At 38.8% G+C, this 21,013-nt stretch overlaps 1 protein-coding gene across 1 annotated transcript in view; it reads right to left on the bottom strand.

Moving 5' to 3' along the window:
* Positions 1 to 20,595, bottom strand: part of LOC136867110 (sodium channel protein Nach) — a 159,618-nt gene extending 139,023 nt beyond the window's left edge. Inside the window, exons 1-3 of the mRNA XM_068226713.1 lie at positions 20,350 to 20,595; positions 7,624 to 7,745; positions 6,555 to 6,642 (exon numbers count right to left, since the gene is read on the bottom strand). Coding sequence (XP_068082814.1) covers positions 6,555 to 6,642; positions 7,624 to 7,745; positions 20,350 to 20,595 — 456 coding nt within the window. The remainder of the gene's footprint in view (positions 1 to 6,554; positions 6,643 to 7,623; positions 7,746 to 20,349) is intronic.
* Positions 20,596 to 21,013: the final 418 nt, after the last annotated feature.

Raw genomic sequence — 21,013 nt, 5'->3', positions numbered from 1 at the left:
GTATCCTGTTTATGATATAGTATGTATTTTATTAGAAACACCATTTTCACGTTGGAGAAACAAAGATCAGACTGAAGTTCTACGTTTTGGTCATCCTACTGAATCACTGCAAATTTGTGCTGCAAAAGAAGTGAAACATTCCGATAAATCTTACAATCTTAGTTTCAAACGATCGTGGTCAAGGTGCGAAATCGCGGGGGGAAGGAAGGGAGGGATTTTCCCCCCACCGACGATTTTATCTCAAAGGTTCCCTCCCACTAAAATTGCCTGGGGGGGATTCTTTCATTATAAAATAATGAAGAAAATGTAGAACACATATAATTAATTACTAAATTTAATGATTTTTACTGTACATATTTTCATAAAAACATCAGCAATAATTCAAATGACTGCCAGACCCTGAGCAACAAAACAACGCAGCGGTGCCAACTCCGCACCTGCAGCCTATTGTTCATGTTTCACTCTGACAAATCCATCTGAAACCCGGGCAAAATATAAATTACTTGAAGCTCTCCTCCTTTGTCATTGCTCTAAGTAGCTTGAGCTTACACCACTCCTGTACTTCTTGAAGAGGATGTGTTTCCGATAGGTAGCCAATAGGAAAATATTCACTTAAGCAGTGTACAAATCGACAAATTTGTTCTGTCAAAACTTCGCCCTGATAGAGGAAGGTTCCACTAAGAAAGCAATAAATCATTACAAATCGCGCCTAGTCTGGCATTTCGTAAGAAAGCGAAAGTCTCTCAAAACTTCTCAGCTGATTGGAATAATGTTCTAATGTTTATCATTCTCGTTATAACAACAAAATTCAAACAAAAAGATTTAAAACTTATATTTTTCTGGGGGGAAGGGGTTAATTAAATTACAGGGGAAATTTATACCCCCCGCGCGCGGAATACTGCCTAAAATGAACACTTGTAGTTAAGCCCTATGTTCCTTCTCCCCCCCCCCCCCCAACCATATCCTTCTGATTTCGCACCCTGATCGTGGTTTACGGAATTTCCATGCTTGTGCTCCTCTCCAGCTCAACAGAAGTTGTTTTGTTGGCCATGCTTGCTTTTTAGCAATAAAAATAACATTTCGAATAAAGAAGGATTTTTTTTGCTACTTGCTTTACGTCGCACCGACACAGACAGGACTTATTGCAACGATGGGACAGGAAAGGGCTAAGAGTGGGATGGAAGCGGCCGTGGCCTTAATTAAGGTACAGCCCCAGCATTTGCCTGGTGTGAAAATGGGAAACCACGGAAAACCATTTTCAGGGCTGCCGACAGTGGGGTTCGAACCTACTATCTCCCGAATACTGGATACTGGCTGCACTTAAAGAAGGATTTTCAGCCCTTTTGAACATAACACGTTCTTTAAATAAGCACTCTGCAGAACATATAAAATGCCAGCTAGATTTGAAGACTTTGGAAAGAAACGAAAATACGATCTCTGATGCCCTGAAGGAAAATGCTAGACTGTATATCGTACAGTTCAATGAAATGTACGTTTGAATAGGCTTTTCCTTCAGTTGGTAATATAACTTTTTCGGTTTCTAGCGTCTCTGTGCGTCGTAAATTAAAACACGACAAAATGTCCAGCTCTTCCCGAGGGTGCCCCGCTTCCATAATATTGTTAGTCTCCCGGTCAGATCTTATCTCTACTCTGCATTTTAGAGCAAAGGCAGCCACATGGTTGCCGCGCTATGTCATTACACAGCGATCCGGTCTGTAAACATTTTTGGTCACGTGCTGGACCCTCCGCCAGTCACAGGTACGAGGTATGAGTAGCCTACAAAACAACCAGAAACAACACGTAGTTCCTAAATTTGTTGCTCGAAACAGAACGGGTTATAGCTCTTCACCATACTTTTCAGCCACGAGCCGCCACTGCAATGGAGGTACATTACTATACTACCAATATCAGTAAGACCTCGTGCGAATGGCGAAATTTTACCTGCTGGCGCTCCTAGCGGCAACTCGCTCAGAACATTCATGTGACGACTGTGTGTACTGTGTAGTGGCTTGTACGGGAGAATCAAGTGTGACAGTGAAGGAAGATATTATAGCTGAACTGTCGTCGTCCATAGAGATTTGTGTGGAGTTTCAGAATATTCGTTGGATTAAGTCATATTTCAGTAATCACATATTCCAGGTGAAAGAACGATTGGGAGAAGAAATATCCAGCTTCTGTTTGAGGGAAACGAGCATTAATCAAACGCCATATGCAGTTAAACCTACAGTAATAGTTACCTTTCTTTTTGCACCATAAGTCATATGTATATACAGACTATTAATTTCAAACATAACTTGAATATACGGTACACATTTTCCGTGTCCATTGCCGTTGTAAATTATTTTTTCATTAATTAATGCTAGTCTTGTTTTAACATTTAACAGATCAATTGCAACAGGAATATTCAGCCAGCCGAGTGTGAATGCTAAGCAAGCCTTCCCAAATGCTGTAAGCATATTGCTGCGCTTTGCATTTATATTAATACAGAAAGAGATTCTTCGAAGATTTCCTTTCTGCAACAATGGGAAAAACCGAAAAATGTTGCCGCAGAATATTCTAAAGGTGAACATTTAGGAGAAATGTTCAAGGACAGATTAAATAAGCGGCTAGTTTGTAGCGTACTGGAAAGTGAGGGATTTGAAACATTCAGCAAAACTGAACTATATGATTAAATTAAATTTATAGACTGCTTTTACAAGAATTTTGAAGGCCGAGTGTGAAGGTGAATCCTTAATTATCTCCAATTCCACTGTTGAAGCTACAGTGGATGATGCTGTAGAACAGAGCGAAACAAGACTTTTACTTCAGTGTCTACAGCAATTAGACCTTCAAAACGTTAATAAACTGTTTAGATGCTATGGAATAAATTACTTGTCAAGTGGCAAGATATCAATAGTGCCAAACAATTATTATGAGTGCAAGTTGCAAAGTGACGTCCTGAATTTTTATTATGACAGCGTAAAAGTCACAAAATCGTAGACGTATGCTATTGCGATTGCGACTAGGACTCAGTCTAAAAATCCTGCGTGGTTCGATCAAAGAAAATTACACATCTCCCAGCCAGAGTGTACACAAGATCATGACACTGCAGAGTGGAGATTTTAATAAACTGGCAACTCAGCTTCTTCTTTCTAAGGACATAAACAGTCCTGCAGTGAGATATGGCAGAGATAATGAGCAGAGGGCACTTCAGGAGTTCTGTTTATCGTCCCAATGTTGCGTGTCACAGCTGGGTTTGTTAATAAACGAAGAGCAACCCTAGTAGCCTGGATGGGATAGTGCTAGGTCAGGACTGACCCTCTCTTTTGGAGATTAAGTTCCCTTACTCGTGTTGGGAAAAGCCCGTGATTGATGAGAACATGCGTAATGTTCCAAATTTGTATCTTGACATTGATGGTGATATCAAGTTAAGGAAACTCACGTATATTACACCCAGGTACATTGTATATTTTGAACCTCAACTCCCGTGACTTTTTGTATATTCTCCAAAGAAAAGTGTGAAAGTGGGTGTCTCCAGAAAAGAAGAATTCCTTTAAAATATTATTCTCACGGCACGGAGGTTTTATTTCGAACATTACCTTCCACTAATTTTCAAGCGTTATGAATAGTGTTACATTGTTACCATACTCAAGCATAGATTTTACCACTATTCAGAGATTTCAAACATGATATAATATCTACTTGAGTTAGAAGTTTTAAAAAAAATTAAAAAATAGTGAACTAAATCGATGTAATCATGTACAATTCAATAATTATATAATCATGTTTAAGTTTAGGCCTTTACCTAAAATATACTAGTCGTCTGTTTTATTGATCGGAGGACTGAAGTTCACTAAGACACCTACGAGACGAACAATTTTGTCTAAAAGAGTTAGGTACCAAATGTGTGCTTATTGTTTGGGAATACGAAGAATTCCGTTCCATGAGGACAATTTGTATAGGAATAGTTACATCCAACCACAGACCAATTTGTTCTACTCTTTGTAGAACTTTCTTCCATCTCGAATTTGATTTCGTATCTCAACAAACGCAGCCTGATAATCGCGTTGCTTCACTTCACTGACGAGAGCAAGTCACATGAACTATTCGAGCAACTTGCCGCCAGAGCGCAGCAACATCCATGCGCACGAGGTCTCTTGTTATTCGATGTTTGCAGTTTCGAGACATAATGCATCTGCAAATGATAATAGTTATGAAGGTTTTATTGATCTTTAATTCATTACTGCTCTTTCCTTATCTCCAGGTTTGAAACTGTATGTTCAATACAGCCAAAATCGAATGTTAATATTGTAAAATCAAAATACTTTGCAAATAAATAGCGATATCAAAATATTGTATCGAATGTGGTCAGATACAGTAGAGACAATACACGACACTTACGGATTTCGCCTTGCTAACATGGGAGACAATTCGACGGTGGCGCTCCTAGTGACTTGACCTGAACAAATCGTGCTAAATTCAAATATCAATGGAAATGTATATACGGAAATGGATAAATAAATTACGTCTAGAAAGAAAGTGGTATTGAGATATTAACTTTGAAGTTGCTATAGCAATTCTGGATAAATTAATGAAGAATTATTTAAAAGGTTATTATTTAAAGACTGAAATTAGACATATAAACAAGGTGTGAAATGGACTGCTGTGAAATGGCTTGATCTTTCCTTTATGCATTACTTTTTTTAGCTTTATCATATCTGCCTGAAATCTTACGGTTGGATTTGTCTTTTTCCTCATTTAAAAACATTGTATCATCACATTAAGACATTTGTCAATAAAAATATCGGCACATTCCTTACACATATGATGCAATGAATTAACATTTAATAGCTGGACAATTTTCCTCTTAACATGAAGCCTACTAACAGAAAGAAAATCTATAAAATCCCGGCTTTAATCTGAGAAGAGGGATAAAAGAAAGAAAAGTTTGAAAATGTTGTCGATAGTGATGCTTTGAGGAATATTAACGTGCAATTAGAGTAAAAATATAACATACCCTTGGCTGTATAGTCAAGGATTTTTAAAGTCGCGGGCCTGGAAATGATCTGAACAGATCTTATAATTTTTATATAAGCGTAACGCCCCTTCTTTCTTGTACACTTTATCCAAATCGCTTCTGTGACATTTCAAAACCCACAGATCACACCTACAACAACACATCGGTATTGAAGGTTAACTGCTGCACTATACAATAAAATATGCATATTATATTTTAAGCCCGTTAAAACATGGGTCGAGCAGGTCAGAAGATTATGAAGTACTATAAAAATCTCTGTCACTGGAAGAATATATATGCAAACACAATATTACTTACATGTTCTTGTCACGAGGGAACCTGAAGAACGACCGCGCATTTTTCTCTACTTCGTAATTACTGTAGCCAAACACAGCACATACCTTTCCCCTCATGTTGAGAGGAGATATCAAGGAATGATACACGCTACTATTTAATTATGTCAATTCACTGAGAACGCATAAATAACACCGAAAACTTCACACAAAAATGCACGTGCTCTTATGACAGAATCAGTACCGTTCAGGTCTATCCGCTAGAGTGAGCTCCAATAGCTGTCCCGCGATATCTCGCTCAGTGTCGTGTATTGTCTCTACTGTATTTGATGTGGTATCACAACGTGCGTGTGTGTGAGAGAGAGAGAGAGTGAGAAAGAGAGCTGGTGTTGGTGTCATTGCAGAATTACATCACGGGGCCTAGGAGAGCTCGGACTGGCTCGGTGAAGTCCGGGACTATCCGCAAGTATGTGAACTGTCAAATACAGAGTGCAACTTGCAGAGATGGTGGAGTTCTAACCATCAGCTGCACTGTGCGGACATTTTATATGTCAAGGGACTCTAAAATCTGAACTGTTCAACCAGGAAAACTTTTCATACCGAAACACTTTACACGTGAAATTGATACAACCGATCAAGGGACCGAATATCACATGTCTTCGACGGGAAAAAATGAAAAGTTATTATACGGGAAATTCTTAACAATATTTCACTGTATTGTGCAAATCCATGTCCGCTAGGACCTACTAGGTTTTGGAAAATTGTTATTTGATCAGACACAGATGTATAGTATTAGTATATATGTTTATTGCTAACCAGCAATTATGGGATACTATTTTAAGATTTATGAGACTGAGCAAGTACTGTGCAGTAGGGTGGTGCAGCTGTAAGCTTCCATTTGGGAGGTAGTGGGTTCGAATCCCAATGTCGGCAGCCCTGAAGATGGTTTTCCATGGTTTCCCATTTTCACACCAGGCAAATGCTGCGTCTATACCTTAATTAAAGCCATGGCCACTTCCTTTCCACTCCCAGCCCTTTCCTATCCCATCATTGCCATAAGGACTGTCTGTGTCGCTGCAAAATAAAGAAAACTGTAAAAATAAAATAAAAAGAAGAAGAAGAAATTATATTCTAGGTAAGCAGAGGCATATGTAAATTCCCAGGTAGAATTCTGTTTATGAGTTTTGAGAACTGCTATAGTATAGCGAGTCTGCTGGTGTCACCAATATAATATGGTACATGGACTTGATGTAAGTACCACTCACCTTAGAATAAGTGCTTATCTGAAAAGACAGCCTTCCAGGTCCAGTAGCTCTACTAGAGATCATCTTTGGTTGGGGTTTGGTATTGGTCCTATGAAGAAGAGTTAAGGACAAAGTTTTCAGACTCTATCTCTCATGAGGGCAGACTGGGAGATAACTGCCATAAATATTAATATATTATCATAATTCTACTGATACTATTAATATCTGGGAAATACCGTAAATTACACATACTGACATATTAAACAAAATCATCATCGTCATCATCATCATCGTCATCATCATCACCACCATCATCATCATCACCGTCATATAGCCTTGGCTACAGAGTTGCAGACATTCCAAAGTGGAGTCATGTAGATGACCTGATTACCAATTTCAACATTTTTCAATATATATTGCTGTCAAGCAATGGAAGCAAAATTCTACTGGGAAGGTATGATAGCTCAATTAATTTAATTTTGTTAGGCGACTCTGAGTGTGCCACCAGTGACCTGTAGCATGCCAATTATGACATGGTTTGACAAGATTTTTTACTTCGCTTCAAAATTTGACTACCTTAGCTAGGACTGAACCCATGAACTTCAGATCATGAGTCAGACATTCTACCAGTGATCCACTGAGGCAGCTACTCGTGCAATAGGCGAATGTGATTAAACTAATTTTCTCTATAATCTGCAAGTCACACCTAGTCCTGTAATCTCTTCATTCAGTCCCTTGCTTTGTATATCAAGAATATAATGCAAAGCTCTTCAGAATAAAATTGGGAAAGCTTCTAAGAAAGAATAACCAAGTACATACCAAAATTATTACATTAAATATCTTCCAACTTTAAAATGTTTTTGCTTAATTATGGTGCTTCTCTATACCCACGTGCATAAAGATAATATTATATGCAATGTATAGTGATTGCTTGCTTGAAGTTACATTTACTGGTACAGGATCACACTTGCTGATTTGTGAGAACTCCTGATAAGGAAAGTTTAATTTATTTAATCCTTAATATGCCTATTGGCTTTAGAACTTCTAACAGCATTTGAATATTATGCATTTAAAAATGCAAGTCACTCACATTCCATTTAGATTATAGCAAGGTCCCATCTCTGACTCCAGAAGATCAAAACTTGCACAACAGTTGAAGGGTACACCATTCCATTTGCAGTTTGAGATCAATTTGTCACATGGCTGACGTATCTGTAATTATTCCAATAATATTGCATGGATTTCCATGAAATGCATAAATAAGTTATATCTAACTATCAACTACAATTATTTTATTTGGAATGTTTTCCTCCATAAGTTTCGCATGAGGATAAGATACATCATTTAAAATAATATGCTATCTAAACATAGCAACAAAATAAAATCAAAATAAAATAAAAGAAGGAGTCAGTATATTGAAATGAAAAGAAAGTCCTACCAAGAGCAACGTGAATATGGCTATACCTGATCAGGAGATGTGGTTGGTTATTACATTCCATATCGCAGAGAGTTTTGCTCTAATTAATTTCATTAAGTAGTAAATTCAGTGTTACATATTGAAATATTTTTACATACAACATCCTAATTTATTACTTTCTTTCACATCCCAGTGAAATATTTGCAAAATAAGTCAATAGTCAGAATCTTCAGTGTACGATATCTCATCTAATCCTATACTGCATGTGCTAAAATAACTTTTTGTTTTTCTACTTGTTTCACGTTGCACTAACACATGAAAGGTTTTTGGCAATGAAGGGATGGAAAAGGGTTATGATTTGGAAGGTAGCGGCTGTGGCCTTAATTAACATATAGCCCCAGCATTTTCCTGGTGTGAAGCTAGGAAACCATGGAGAAATATCTTCAGGACTGCTGATGGTGGGATTCAAAACCACTATATCCTGAATGCAAGCTCACAGCTGCGTGATTTTAATGGTAAGGCCAACTCACTTAGTGCTAAAATCTAATAACATGTACATTGTCAGGTGAAGTGAAGTGAAGTGAAGCAGTAAGAATTGCTTACCTTTATAGTGCTAAGGAGAACTAGTGTAATTATTTTATTAATCAGAAAGGACAGTTTTAAATTTCTGTTAAAACATAGAAAAAATCTGTCTAAGTATTTAAGTATTTATTTTCAACTGCATTTCTATTATTTCAGTTATGCTGTTGTAATTAGGATTCACCTAGGTGCAGTTTAAAACTGCCTTGTAGTTATTTTATTAGACAGTTTCGTACTTTATTCATTGCTGTGCATTCCTTTTGATATTTCAGCATATAATGGCAACTTTCGTTTCTGCCTAGTAGGATGAAATAATAATAATAATAATAATAATAATAATAATAATAATAATAATAATAATAATAATAATAATAATAATAATAATCAACCGAGGTCAAGAGGAAAATGGTCAACGGTCTCAAAGATGAAAGAAGAATCTCATTTCTCAATGGCTGAGAGGGAAGAAGAACATAGTGGAGTCAACCACACACAAAAAGTCATTATTAATAATAATAATAATAATAATAATAATAATAATAATAATAATAATAATAATAATAATAATAATAATAATAATAATATGTATTTAGTTTAAACTACATTCCTATACTGTCAATTAATCTGTTATACCGTACCTATTACTTCATAATTAGGATACACCTGAGTAGAAATGTAGTGTATTTATTTGTATCTTGCTTGCTTTACTGTTGTGTAATCCTTGTGTAGTATAGGCCTATAGCATGTTTTCTCTTGGATTATTTCTTATTCACAGAAGAAGTTATTTAATTATTTTGCTGATATTCTTCTTTACATAACATTTCATATTTCTATAAAAATGATTAAACAATGGCTGAGAGAGAGAGAGAGAGAGAAACTTGAAGGTGATGATTAGACTTCAGATGGAGGGCAGGAATGAAGGTAGGTCCCCTTTAAACAATGTACAGGATGTGGTAGGTATACAGGTAGGAGGGGAAAGAAGGGGAGAAGTTGTGAAAGGCAAGTGGGCTAATGTTTTAAGAGGAAGGAAATTGAAGGCCAAGGGGTCTATTCAGGGGAAAAGTTAAGGAGAAGTATCTTTTATTTTTGGCTACCTGCTTTATGTCGCACTGACACAGATAGGTCTTATGGCGACGACGGGATAGGAAAGGCCTAGGAGTTGGAAGGAAGCGGCCGTGGCCTTAATTAAGGTACAGCCCCAGCATTTTCCTGGTGTGAAAATGGAAAACCACAGAAAACCATCTTCAGGGCTAGATCCCTATCTCATATCGACTCGTCAGGATTTACAAATCTTATTCCTGGTTTCCCATTGATAAGAATCTCTGCTGCCTTAAACTTCTCCTGCACTGTTGTAAAAAGATCTCATACATCCTCTACTATGTTGTTACATATTCCTGCTTACATTACATTGAGAAGATAGGAAGATGTAGATGGAACAGGGTTATGAGAGGGAGAAAAGGGATAAAGTAGGTTCTGGAGACCAGAAAGGGAGGGGATCTAATGAAATGGGCAGATTGACACTGTGGACATGAGGGACTCCGTTGTTGGGCATGTGGGGAAAGTATGTGGAGGAAAGGAACCAGGGTAGAGTGTTATCAAGTAATTAGGTTAATGTAGATGTTGAGGGAAATAGAAGAGAAGGTGGTAGTTTCTCACATTAGTACCAACAATGTAAGGTAAGTAGGAATATGTACCAACATAGTTGAGGATGTATAAGATCTAGTTATGACAATGCAAAAGTAGTTTAAGGCAGCAGAGATTCTTATCACTGGGACACTATAGTAGGGATACTAACTGGAGGATGATCAAGGTTTGTATGTATGTATGTATGTATGTATGTATGTATGTATGTATGTATGTATGTATGTATGTATGTATGTATGTATGTATGTATGTATGTATGTATGTATGTATGTATGTATGTATGTATGTATGTATGTATGTTGGGTATTCAGCCCGAAGGCTGGTTGGATCCTCAACAGGTTCACCATTAGCTGTCATAGATGGCCTAGGTGTCACTGAAGAGGCGTACTAGGGAAATAAGGCGTGAGGTAGTTTCCCGTTGCTTTCCTCACTGAGCCAGAAATTGCTATTGCACATCAGTCTGCCAAGCCCACTGAAATGCGTGCACCAACCGACCCTATGAGCGACATTTCCACACCATTCATAGCAGGGACTGGCTGTATAAAGAAAGACATTACTAGTGTCACTCATACCTCAGCCACTTTCATATTGTCAAAGCCAAGTATAACACTGAGACAGGTCAATGAAAGTAACAATTTTATTCTAGCCCATACCAGAAGACATAGTGCACTGTAAATAATACATCTTGCCAGCAAAGGCCTATCAAGGTTTAAATGAGACTATGGAGTGGGTGTCCGGAAAATTGGGAATGACATCCACTACGTAGGTTAGGGTTTTCTGCTAGTATAATCTGGAGATCCTTTCTCGAATGCGGGACCCATAGCCCATAAATTTAAAGTATCGAGAAGCTAATAGAATATTCGAGCTAGCTTGGATCTACATGCGACTCGACCTGGACGCGGGAACGGCGCAACGCAGATGACATCGCATTGGTCGCCCAATACCAATGTTTTGATGAGTCTGAGGTGGTGCTTACTTTCTTATTATTATTATTATTATTATTATTCCTTTTCTACTTCATTCCCTTTTCTAGATTCTCTCTGGGTAGGGTAGTATACCAAAGCCCTCCCACCACCTTACTTGATCTTTCCACCATTCCTCTTCTACAGAGCGTTCCAAACTTAAATTGCAGTACAGCGTAGATGGAGCGTGCTGTTGCGAAATTGACTCTGAAGTTCATTTGCCTCACATTGACCCCCATACAAAATTCAATAGGAAAGATGCTGGCCAGCGACTGACTTTCGTGCTTGCACATAAAAATCCCTTAAAATGACTGAAAATAAACGCATATACTGCATTTTGTTATCATTTAAATTTAAAAATTAACTTATCTACATCGAGCTGAAATGTTTCTTTTCAAGCCGTGAAGAAATTAGGAAAATAATGAATATAAAACAGGAGTTATGACATGATAACTTCTATGCAACGAAGATTTTGCATTTGGCGTAATTTTCCATTATATTTTTATTATATTATAATTTATATTATATTGTATTATATTTTATTATATATTATATTATATTATATTATATTATATTATATTATATTATATTATATTATATTATATTATATTATATTATATTATATTATATTATATTATATTATATTATATTTTTACGCTAAATTATCTTTTTACATGTTTTTTGTTAATGGCATCAAATGTGCCTTGAAATTCTGTACATAACACGATATTCACCCATTTTAACTGATAACATTCTTATTTATGGATATTTGGCAAACCCGCTGCATTGGAGTAGGACAGCGCTACCCGCAAAACATGGGAGAAGGAAAGAGACGGAATTATCCCATTACTGCAGTACTGCATTTTAAGGTTGGAACGCTCTATAGTACTTTATTGCTATTGACTCCTCTATTTGCAATACAGTCCACAACAGAGCCCCTCCCTCTCATTTTAGGCCATCCCCTAGGTCTCTTGAGTCAATGCTTACATCAGACTTAAAGACTCTAAACAGTTACTTTCATCAGAACAACCTTAGACCAAACCCTCAGAAAACTGTTGTTTCTACCTTCCACTTGCAGAATAGAAGTGCTGGGTACAAACCAACCATACCATTCAGAGGAGAGAATCTACAGTACTGTAGCAACACGAAATAACTGGGATTCGCCCTGGACAGGTCCTTGACATACAAGAATCACCTCTGTAATGTGTCAGCCACGATCAAGACCAGGAATAAAAAAAACTTCAAAAGGTGGCGGGTACATCCTGAGGTGCTGATGCTCAAATCCTGAGATCCACTTCTCTTGTAGTTTTTTATTCCATCGCTTAATACTGCTGCTCAACCTGGTTTAACAATGCTCACACTGCACTAGTAGACACCCAGCTGAACCAAGCAATGCGTATCATTACAGGATGCATCCGACCAACTAACACACACTGGCTTCCGACACTAAGCCACGTACCACCTCCATCCCTAAGAAGATCACAGTCATGGCATAACTTATGGAAGGAAGTAGAAAACAATCCTCACATCCCTATTCATACTGACACAGTAGCTTCCCCAGCTGAACGATTGAAATCCAGACACCCTTCTTGGTGTACTGCAATAAATCTACAGGACAGCTCCTTTAATGTATCGTACGCCTGGAAAGAACAATGGCAACAGCAATCCTCGTTACTACATCATCACGTCATTAAGGACACCTGCAAGTGGCCAATGAATTTTTCCTTCCCAGACAGCAGTGTAGGACGCTCCGGCTTCTTCCCTCACCTCCTCATTTCTTAACTTGTCCATCTTGGTCTTCTGGATGGTGGATCTAAGAAATTTCATCTCTGATGCTTGCAGTCTTGATGAATATCTTTTTGTGAGGGTGCATGCTTCAATGCCATAGGTCAATATCGGTATGAAATAGCTGTTAAACATCCTCAGTTTGGCCGGTTTTGGAATCATGTCATCCCATAAAAGTGTTCTCACTTGTTGGTAGAATTCTGATCCCTTTTGCACTCTGTTTGTAATCTCCTTTCTGATCATATTGTATATAACATTGTATTCATCATATGCTAAAAATGTAGAGCTGTTGTGCATTGGGCCTACTAGAATTTCATATTTGAATGAGTTGATCAATATCATAGAATGCATCATGCGCCAATTATTGGTTGAGAGATGGAAATATTATCTAAATGTAATTTTTTCTTCCTCCTCTGCGAACCATGTGACCTTACCGCGGTGGGAAGGCTTGCGTGTCCCAATGATGCAGATAGCTGAGCCGCAAGTGCAACCATATCGGATGGATATCTGTTGAGAGACCAGACTAACGAATGGTTCATCGAAAGGGGGGGGGGGGTAGCAGCCTTTCGGTGGTTGCAAGGGCGGCAGTCTAGATGATTGACTGATACGGCCTTGTAATAATACTCAACATGGCTTAGCTGTGTTGATACTGCTACACGGCTGAAAGCAACGGGAAACTACAGCCGTAACTAACTCCCGAGGACATGCAGCTCTCTCTGTATGAATGATGTACTGATGATGGCTTCCTCCCGGGTAAAATATTCCGGATGTAAACTAGTCCCCCATTCGGATCTCCGGGTGGGGACTACACGAGACGGGGCGATCATCAGGAAGATGGATACTGACATTCTGCGAGTCGGAGCGTGGAATGTTAGAAGTTTGAATCGTTGTGGTAGGTTAGAGAATCTGAAAAGGGAGATGGATAGGCTAAAGTTAGATGTAGTTGGTATAAGTGAAGTACGTTGGCAGGTAGAACAAGATTTTTGGTCAGGCGACTACCGAATTATCAACACAAAATCAAACAGGGGAAATGCAGGAGTTGGTTTAATAATGAATAAGAAAATAGGGCAGCAGGTAAGCTACTACGACCAGCATAGTGAAAGAATTATTGTCGTCAAGATAGACACCAAACCAATGCCCACCACAATAGTGCAGGTCTATATGCCTACTAGTTCAGCGGATGATGAAGAAAAAGAAAAAATATATGAGGAGATAGAAGATTTAATACAATATGTAAAAGGTGACGAGAATCTAATTGTGATGGGAGACTGGAATGCAGTGGTAGGCCAAGGAAGAGAAGGTAGTACAGTAGGAGAATTTGGATTGGGACAAAGGAACGAAAGAGGAAGTCGGCTGGTTGAATTCTGCACTGATCATAATTTAGTGCTTGCTAATACTTGGTTCAAACACCACAAACGACGGCTGTATACGTGGACGAGACCTGGAGACACTGGAAGGTATCAAATAGACTTCATTATGATTAGGCATAGATTCAGAAACCAGGTGTTGGATTGCAAAACATTCCCAGGAGCAGACGTTGACTCTGACCACAACTTGTTGGTAATGAAATGCCATCTGAAGTTGAAGAAATTGAAGAAAGGAAAGAATGCAAAAAGATTGGATCTAGACAAGTTGAAAGAAAAGAGTGTGAGGGATTGCTTCAAGGAACATGTTGCACAAGGACTAAATGAAAAGGCTGAAGGAAACTCTATAGAGGAAGAGTGGAGAGTCATGAAAAATGAAGTCAGTAGGGCTGCTGAAGAAATGTTAGGAAGGAAAAAAGATCAACTAAGAATCAGTGGATAACTCAGGAGATACTAGACCTGATTGATGAAGGACGGAAATACAAGAATGCTAGAAATGAAGAGGGCAGAAAAGAATACAGGCGATTAAAGAATCAAGTGGATAGAAAGTGTAAGGTAGCTAAGGAAGAATGGCTGAAAGAGAAGTGCAAGGATGTTGAAGGCTGTATGGTCCTGGGAAAGGTAGATGCTGCATACAGGAAAATCAAGGAAACCGTTGGAGAAAGGAAATCTAGGTGTATGAATATTAAGAGCTCAGATGGAAAGCCACTTCTAGGGAAAGAAGACAAAGCAGAAAGATGGCAGGAGCATATCCAAGAGTTGTATCAAGGTAAAGATGTAGATAATTTGGTTCTGGAATATGAAGAGGCTGTTAATGCTGATGAAATGGGAGACCCAATTTTGAGGTCAGAGTTTGACAGAGCTGTGAGTGACCTCAATAGGAACAAGGCACCTGGAATTGATGACATTCCCTCTGAATTACTGACTGCCTTAGGAGAAACCAGCATGGCAAGGTTATTTCATTTAGTGTGTAAGATGTATGTGACAGGAGAAGTCCCATCCGATTTTCGGAAGAATGTTGTTATACCTATTCCCAGGAAAGCCGATGCTGACAGGTGTGAAAACTACCGCACCATTAGTTTAGTACCTCATGCCAGCATAATTTTAACACGTATTATTTACAGAAGAATGGAAAAACAAGTTGAAGCTGAGTTGGGAGAAGATCAATTTAGCTTCAGAAGAAATGTAGGAACACGTGAAGCAATCCTGACTTTACGTCTGATCTTAGAGGATCGAATCAAGAAGGACAAGCCCACGTACATGGCATTCGTAGATCTAGAAAAGGCATTCGATAATGTTGATTGGACCAAGCTATTTATGATTCTGAAGAGGGTAGATATCAGATACTGAGAACGAAGAATTATCTGCAATCTGTATAAAAATCAGTCTGCAGTGATAAGAATCGAGGGCTTTGAAAAAGAAGCAGCAATCCAGAAAGGAGTGAGGCAAGGTTGCAGTTTGTCCCCTCTCCTTTTCAATGTTTACATAGAACAGGCAGTAAAGGAAATCAAAGAGAAATTTGGAAAGGGAATCATAGTCCAAGGAGAGGAAATCAAAACCTTGAGATTTGCCGATGATATTGTTATTTTATCTGAGACTGCAGAAGATCTCGAGAAGTTGCTGAATGGTATGGATGAAGTCTTGGGTAACGAGTACAAGATGAAAATAAATAAGTCCAAAACAAAAATAATGGAGTGCAGTCGAACGAAGGCAGGTGATGCAGGAAATATTAGATTAGGAAATGAAGTCTTAAAGAAGTAGATGAATATTGTTACTTAGGTAGTAAAATAACTAACGATGGCAGAAGTGAGGAGGACATAAAATGTAGACTAGCACAAGCAAGGAAGAGCTTTCTTAAGAAAAGGAATTTGCTCACTTCAAACATTGATATCGGAATTAGAAAGATGTTTTTGAAGACTTTTGTGTGGAGCGTGGCATTGTATGGAAGTGAAACATGGACGATAACTAGCTCAGAAAGAAAGAGAATAGAAGCTTTTGAAATGTGGTGTTACAGAAGAATGCTGAAGGTGAGATGGATAGATCGAATCACGAATGAAGAGATACCGAATCGAATTGGCGAGAGGAGATCGATTTGGCTAAATTTGACGAGAAGAAGAGATAGAATGATAGGACACATCTTAAGACACCCAGACTTGTTCAGTTGGTTTTTGAAGGAAGTGTAGGTGGTAAAAACGGTAGGGGTGGACCAAGGTATGAATATGACAAGCAGATTAGAGCAGATGTAGGATGCAATAGTTACGTAGAAATGAAAAGGTTAGCACAGGATAGGGTGGCATGGAGGGCTGCATCAAACCAGTCTATGGACTGATGACTCAAACAACAACAAACAATTTTTCTTTAGTTGCTCATGGTTGGTTTGTGGTTCTGATTGGCTGTTGCAGATTTTGAAGCATATTGCTAGAACAAGACTCTTTAGTATACTGGTGATGATTGCTGTTTTATGTGGGAAAACAATGAGATCATCCACACCTCATAATCTGATGGGTGATGGACTATTATACTGATATGCCTCTTACTCCTGTCATGACTTTATAATCCTGTAACACCATTACATTGAGTAACCAAAATCTGTAAGTTAGCTAGCATGTATCTTGGTATTAAAGAGAAAGAGTTAAAATGGAAGTTTACAACCATTTAGATGGTCTCCCTGATGTTTAGGATAGTGGTGGTGGGGGTGATTATTGTTTTATGAGGAAGTACAACTAGGCAACCATCCTCTATTAATACTAATCAGAGGAGAAAAGTGGAAGAGATCTGACACTTAAAAAACTGAACGTGTCGGTCAAAGAAAGACAAGGGCCCCAAAGGGCGTGAAAATGAAAGACTTCTTAGGCCTCGCAAACTAATACCGTCAGGGCAGGAAAAGAACAAGAGTTGACCAAGGGAGGTCAGACAGGATAGAGGAAAGTAATCTGGCACAAGTAAGTGGAAGCAATGCCAGTATTCAGCTAAGGGCCCCGTGATCGCCAACCAATGCTCTCCAAGTTAAGAGCCCTGAGCCCCTTTTAGTCACTTTTTTACACAGGTTAAAGCTTCCAGATCTCCCATCTTCTGCCTGTATTCCCCAGCATGTATTATTTGAAGAACTCAATCTTTCCCCCCTTTTTTATTCTTCACTTCTCTTACTTTGTACTAGCTTGACATTCTTCACACTGAAAATGCTCTAATATAAAAAATTCTCAAGTTCTTGGGCCTTTCCAATTTTAAAATTACCAACGTTTTGCCCCAGTGTAGCAGTGGGCTCATCAGTTGGATTGCTACACCTTTCCAAGACGCTGGTGGCTAGTATGTCATTGACACATCACTACAAGCCTCCTATGTAGGACAATGCGGTGACGATGCACTAAGGGAAGCATGTGCCTCCACTTGTATAAATGTCAGCCTTTGGCCTTTATATCAAAAATGAAGTACTGTATCCCAGGAGGAAGCCATCATTATGGATGGCAAATGTTAAAAATATTCAAGCTATTGGGCCTTTCAAATTGTGAAATTACCAGCATTTTCCCCAAGTATAGCAGTGGGATCATCAGTTGGATTGCTACGCCTTTCCAAGATGCTGGCAGCTAGTGTGCCATTGAGACACCACTACAAGTCTCCTACATAAAACAATGCAGTGACAGTGCACTAGGGGAAGCATGTGCTTCCACTTGTATAAATGCCTGCCTTCAATCAATCAATACTGATCTGCATTTAGGGCAGTTACCCAGTTGGCAGATTCCCTGTTGTTTTCCTAGCCTTTTCTTAAATGATTTCAATGACATTGGAAATTTATTGAACATCTCACTTGATAAGTTAAACCAATTCCTAACTCCCCGTCCTATAAATGAATATTTTCCCCAATTGTCCTCTTGTATTCCACATTTATCTTCATATTGTGATCTTTCCTACTTTTAAAGACGCCACTCAAACTTATTCGTCTACTAATGTCATTCCACGCCATTTCTCCGCTGACAGCTCGGAACATACCACTCAGTTGAGCAGCTCGTCTCCTTTCTCCCAGTCCTTCCCAGCCCAAACTTCGCAACATTTTTGTTGTAAATCACCCAGAATAAATCGAGCTGCTTTTCTTGGATTATTTTCTAGTTCTTGAATGAAGTAATCCCGGTGAAAGTCCCATACTACTGGAACAATACTCTAGTTGGGGTCTTACCAGAGACTTATGAGCACTCTTCTTCACACCCTTACTACAACCCCTAATCACCCTCATAACCATGTGCAGAGATCTGTATCCTTTATTTACAATTCCATTTATGTGATTACCCCAAAGACGATCTTTCCTTATATTAACACCCAGATACTTACAATCATTCCCAAAAGGAACTTTCACCCCATCAACGCAGTTATTAAAACTTAGAGGACTTTTCCTATTTGTGAAACTCACAACCTGACTTTTAACCCCGTTTATCATCATACCATTGCCTACTGTCCTTCTCACAACATTATCGAGGTCATTTTGCAGTTGCTCACAATTTTGTAACTTATTCATTACTCTATGCAGAATAACATCATCCTTACCTCTGATTCCACTCCTTTACTCATATCATATATATATACAGTACATAAGAAAACATAAAGGTCCAATAATACTGCCCTGAGGAATTCCCCTCTTAATTATTACTTACTTGACTTATTTCCTGTATCTCCTAAGTGGAGTATAGGGCATCAATGAACTTCCGCCACCGGACACTGTTCTGCGCCACCGTCCTGATCTTTCTCCAGGTCTTCCCTCCTTTCTCCATCCCTTCTGCTATTACACTCCTCCTCCACGTGTTTCTTGGTCTGCCTCTTCTCCTGCTACCTTGTGGGTTCCATTTCAGGTCTTGTCTTGCTGTGTTGTCTTTATCTCGCCGTAATGTATGCCCGATCCACTTCCATTTCCTACGACGCATCTCAATATCAATGGGTGTTTGATGGGTTTTTCCACAGTTCTTCATTGGAGATTACTTATGGCCACCATATCCTCAGGATATTCCCCAAACTTTTGTTCACAAAGGTTTGAAGTCTGCTAATCAGTTGTTTGTTAGTCTTCCATGTTTCACACCCATAGAACAGTACTGACTTGACATTTGTATTGAAGATGCGTAGTTTGTTATAGGTGTTAAGTTCCCTTGATTTCCAGATTGGTCTCAGCATTGCAAATGCTCCTTTAGCCTTATTTATTCTATTTCCTATATCCTCTATAGTTCCTCCCTCAGGGGTGACTATACTTCCCAGGTAGCAAAACTGGTTGAATTGTTCGATCTCTTGGTTTCCTAAAAATAATAGTGCCTTGTTTCGGTTATTATAGCGCATCTCCTTGGTTTTCTTTGCATTTATCTTCAATCCCACTTCTGATGCTTCGTTTTTAAATCATTCAGCTTTGCTTCCATATCCTTAGAACTGTTGGCTAGCAAACACAAGTCATCCGCAAAGTCCAAGTCCTCCAACCTGCCTGTCAGTCCCCATTGAATTCCTCTTCGGCGATTCATTGCCTTCTTCATCATAAGATCCAGCACCATCAGAAATAGGTATAGGTGACAGCAAACATCCTTGCTTATCTCCTGTGTTTACTGGGATGGGCTCAGACAACATCCCCTGATGTAAAACTTGGCATGTGTAGTTCTCATACATTTCTTGGGTTATCTTTATAATTTTCTTTGGAATCCCAAACTCTTTCATGGCTTTCCACATCATCTTCCTTAATACATTATCAAATGCCTTTTCAAAGTCTACAAATAGTAGATACAGTGACGAATGCTGCTCTGTGGATTGTTCTATAATTATGCGCAGTGTGTTGATCTGGTCTGTACAGGAGTAACCTTCTCTAAATCCTGCTTGTACTTTCCTCAGCCTTTAGTTACTCGCCTTTTGATCCTTTCTAAAATTATTCGTGAGAGTACCTTACTTGGTGTCGAAAGGAGGGTAATCCCTCTCCAGTTATCGCATTCTAATAAATCTCCTTTCTTCGGAAGCTTAATCAACAATCCTTTCTTCCAATCTGTGGGGATCTTCTCTTCTTCCCAAATCTTCTTGAAAAGTGGGAACAAAATCTCGACTGAAGCACCCACATCCACTTTCAAGGCCTCCGGTGTGATATTGTCCATACCTGCCGCTTTGCCATTCTTTAGTTGTTTAATGGCCCTTTGGATCTCTGTTCTTGATGGCGGTTCTGTACTGATAGCAACATCTTCCTGCTCTTCTACGGTCATCACCCCTGTCTTTTCTTTCTCGATTGTTTCATGATTCAAGATCTCCAGAAAGTGTTCTCTCCATCTTTCTACATGTTCTTTTTTGTGTGGACAATAATCCCCCATCTTCGGCTTTCACTGGCTTGTCAGATCTGGAAAACTTTCCTGTTAGTCTCTTGGTAATGTGGCAAAGGGTCTTACTATCATTGTTTTGGGCTGCCGTCTCAGCTTGTGTTGCAAGATTATTGGTAAATGCTCGTTTGTCACGTCGAAATCTCCTCTTCACTATTTTGTTCATTAAAGTCACTTCTAGCTTGTGCCTTCTCTTCTTGTGTTCTTGCGGTATTGAGTCTTTTCTTACATTCCTTCCTTTGATTCACGGCTTCCCATGTCTCAGAAGTAATCCATTCCTCTCTCCCTTTTGCCTAAGACGTTTTCATAGGTATTAATGTAGGTACTCTCTATGCTCTTCCAATTATGTTCAATATCCTGTCCTTCTTCCTCTCTTAGCTGTTGGAATCGGTTACTCAATTCTATTGAAAAA

Source organism: Anabrus simplex, chromosome 1 (assembly GCF_040414725.1).
Source record: "Anabrus simplex isolate iqAnaSimp1 chromosome 1, ASM4041472v1, whole genome shotgun sequence".
Classification (NCBI taxonomy): Eukaryota; Metazoa; Arthropoda; class Insecta; order Orthoptera; family Tettigoniidae; genus Anabrus; species Anabrus simplex.
This window is presented reverse-complemented; position numbering and strand designations above follow the sequence as displayed.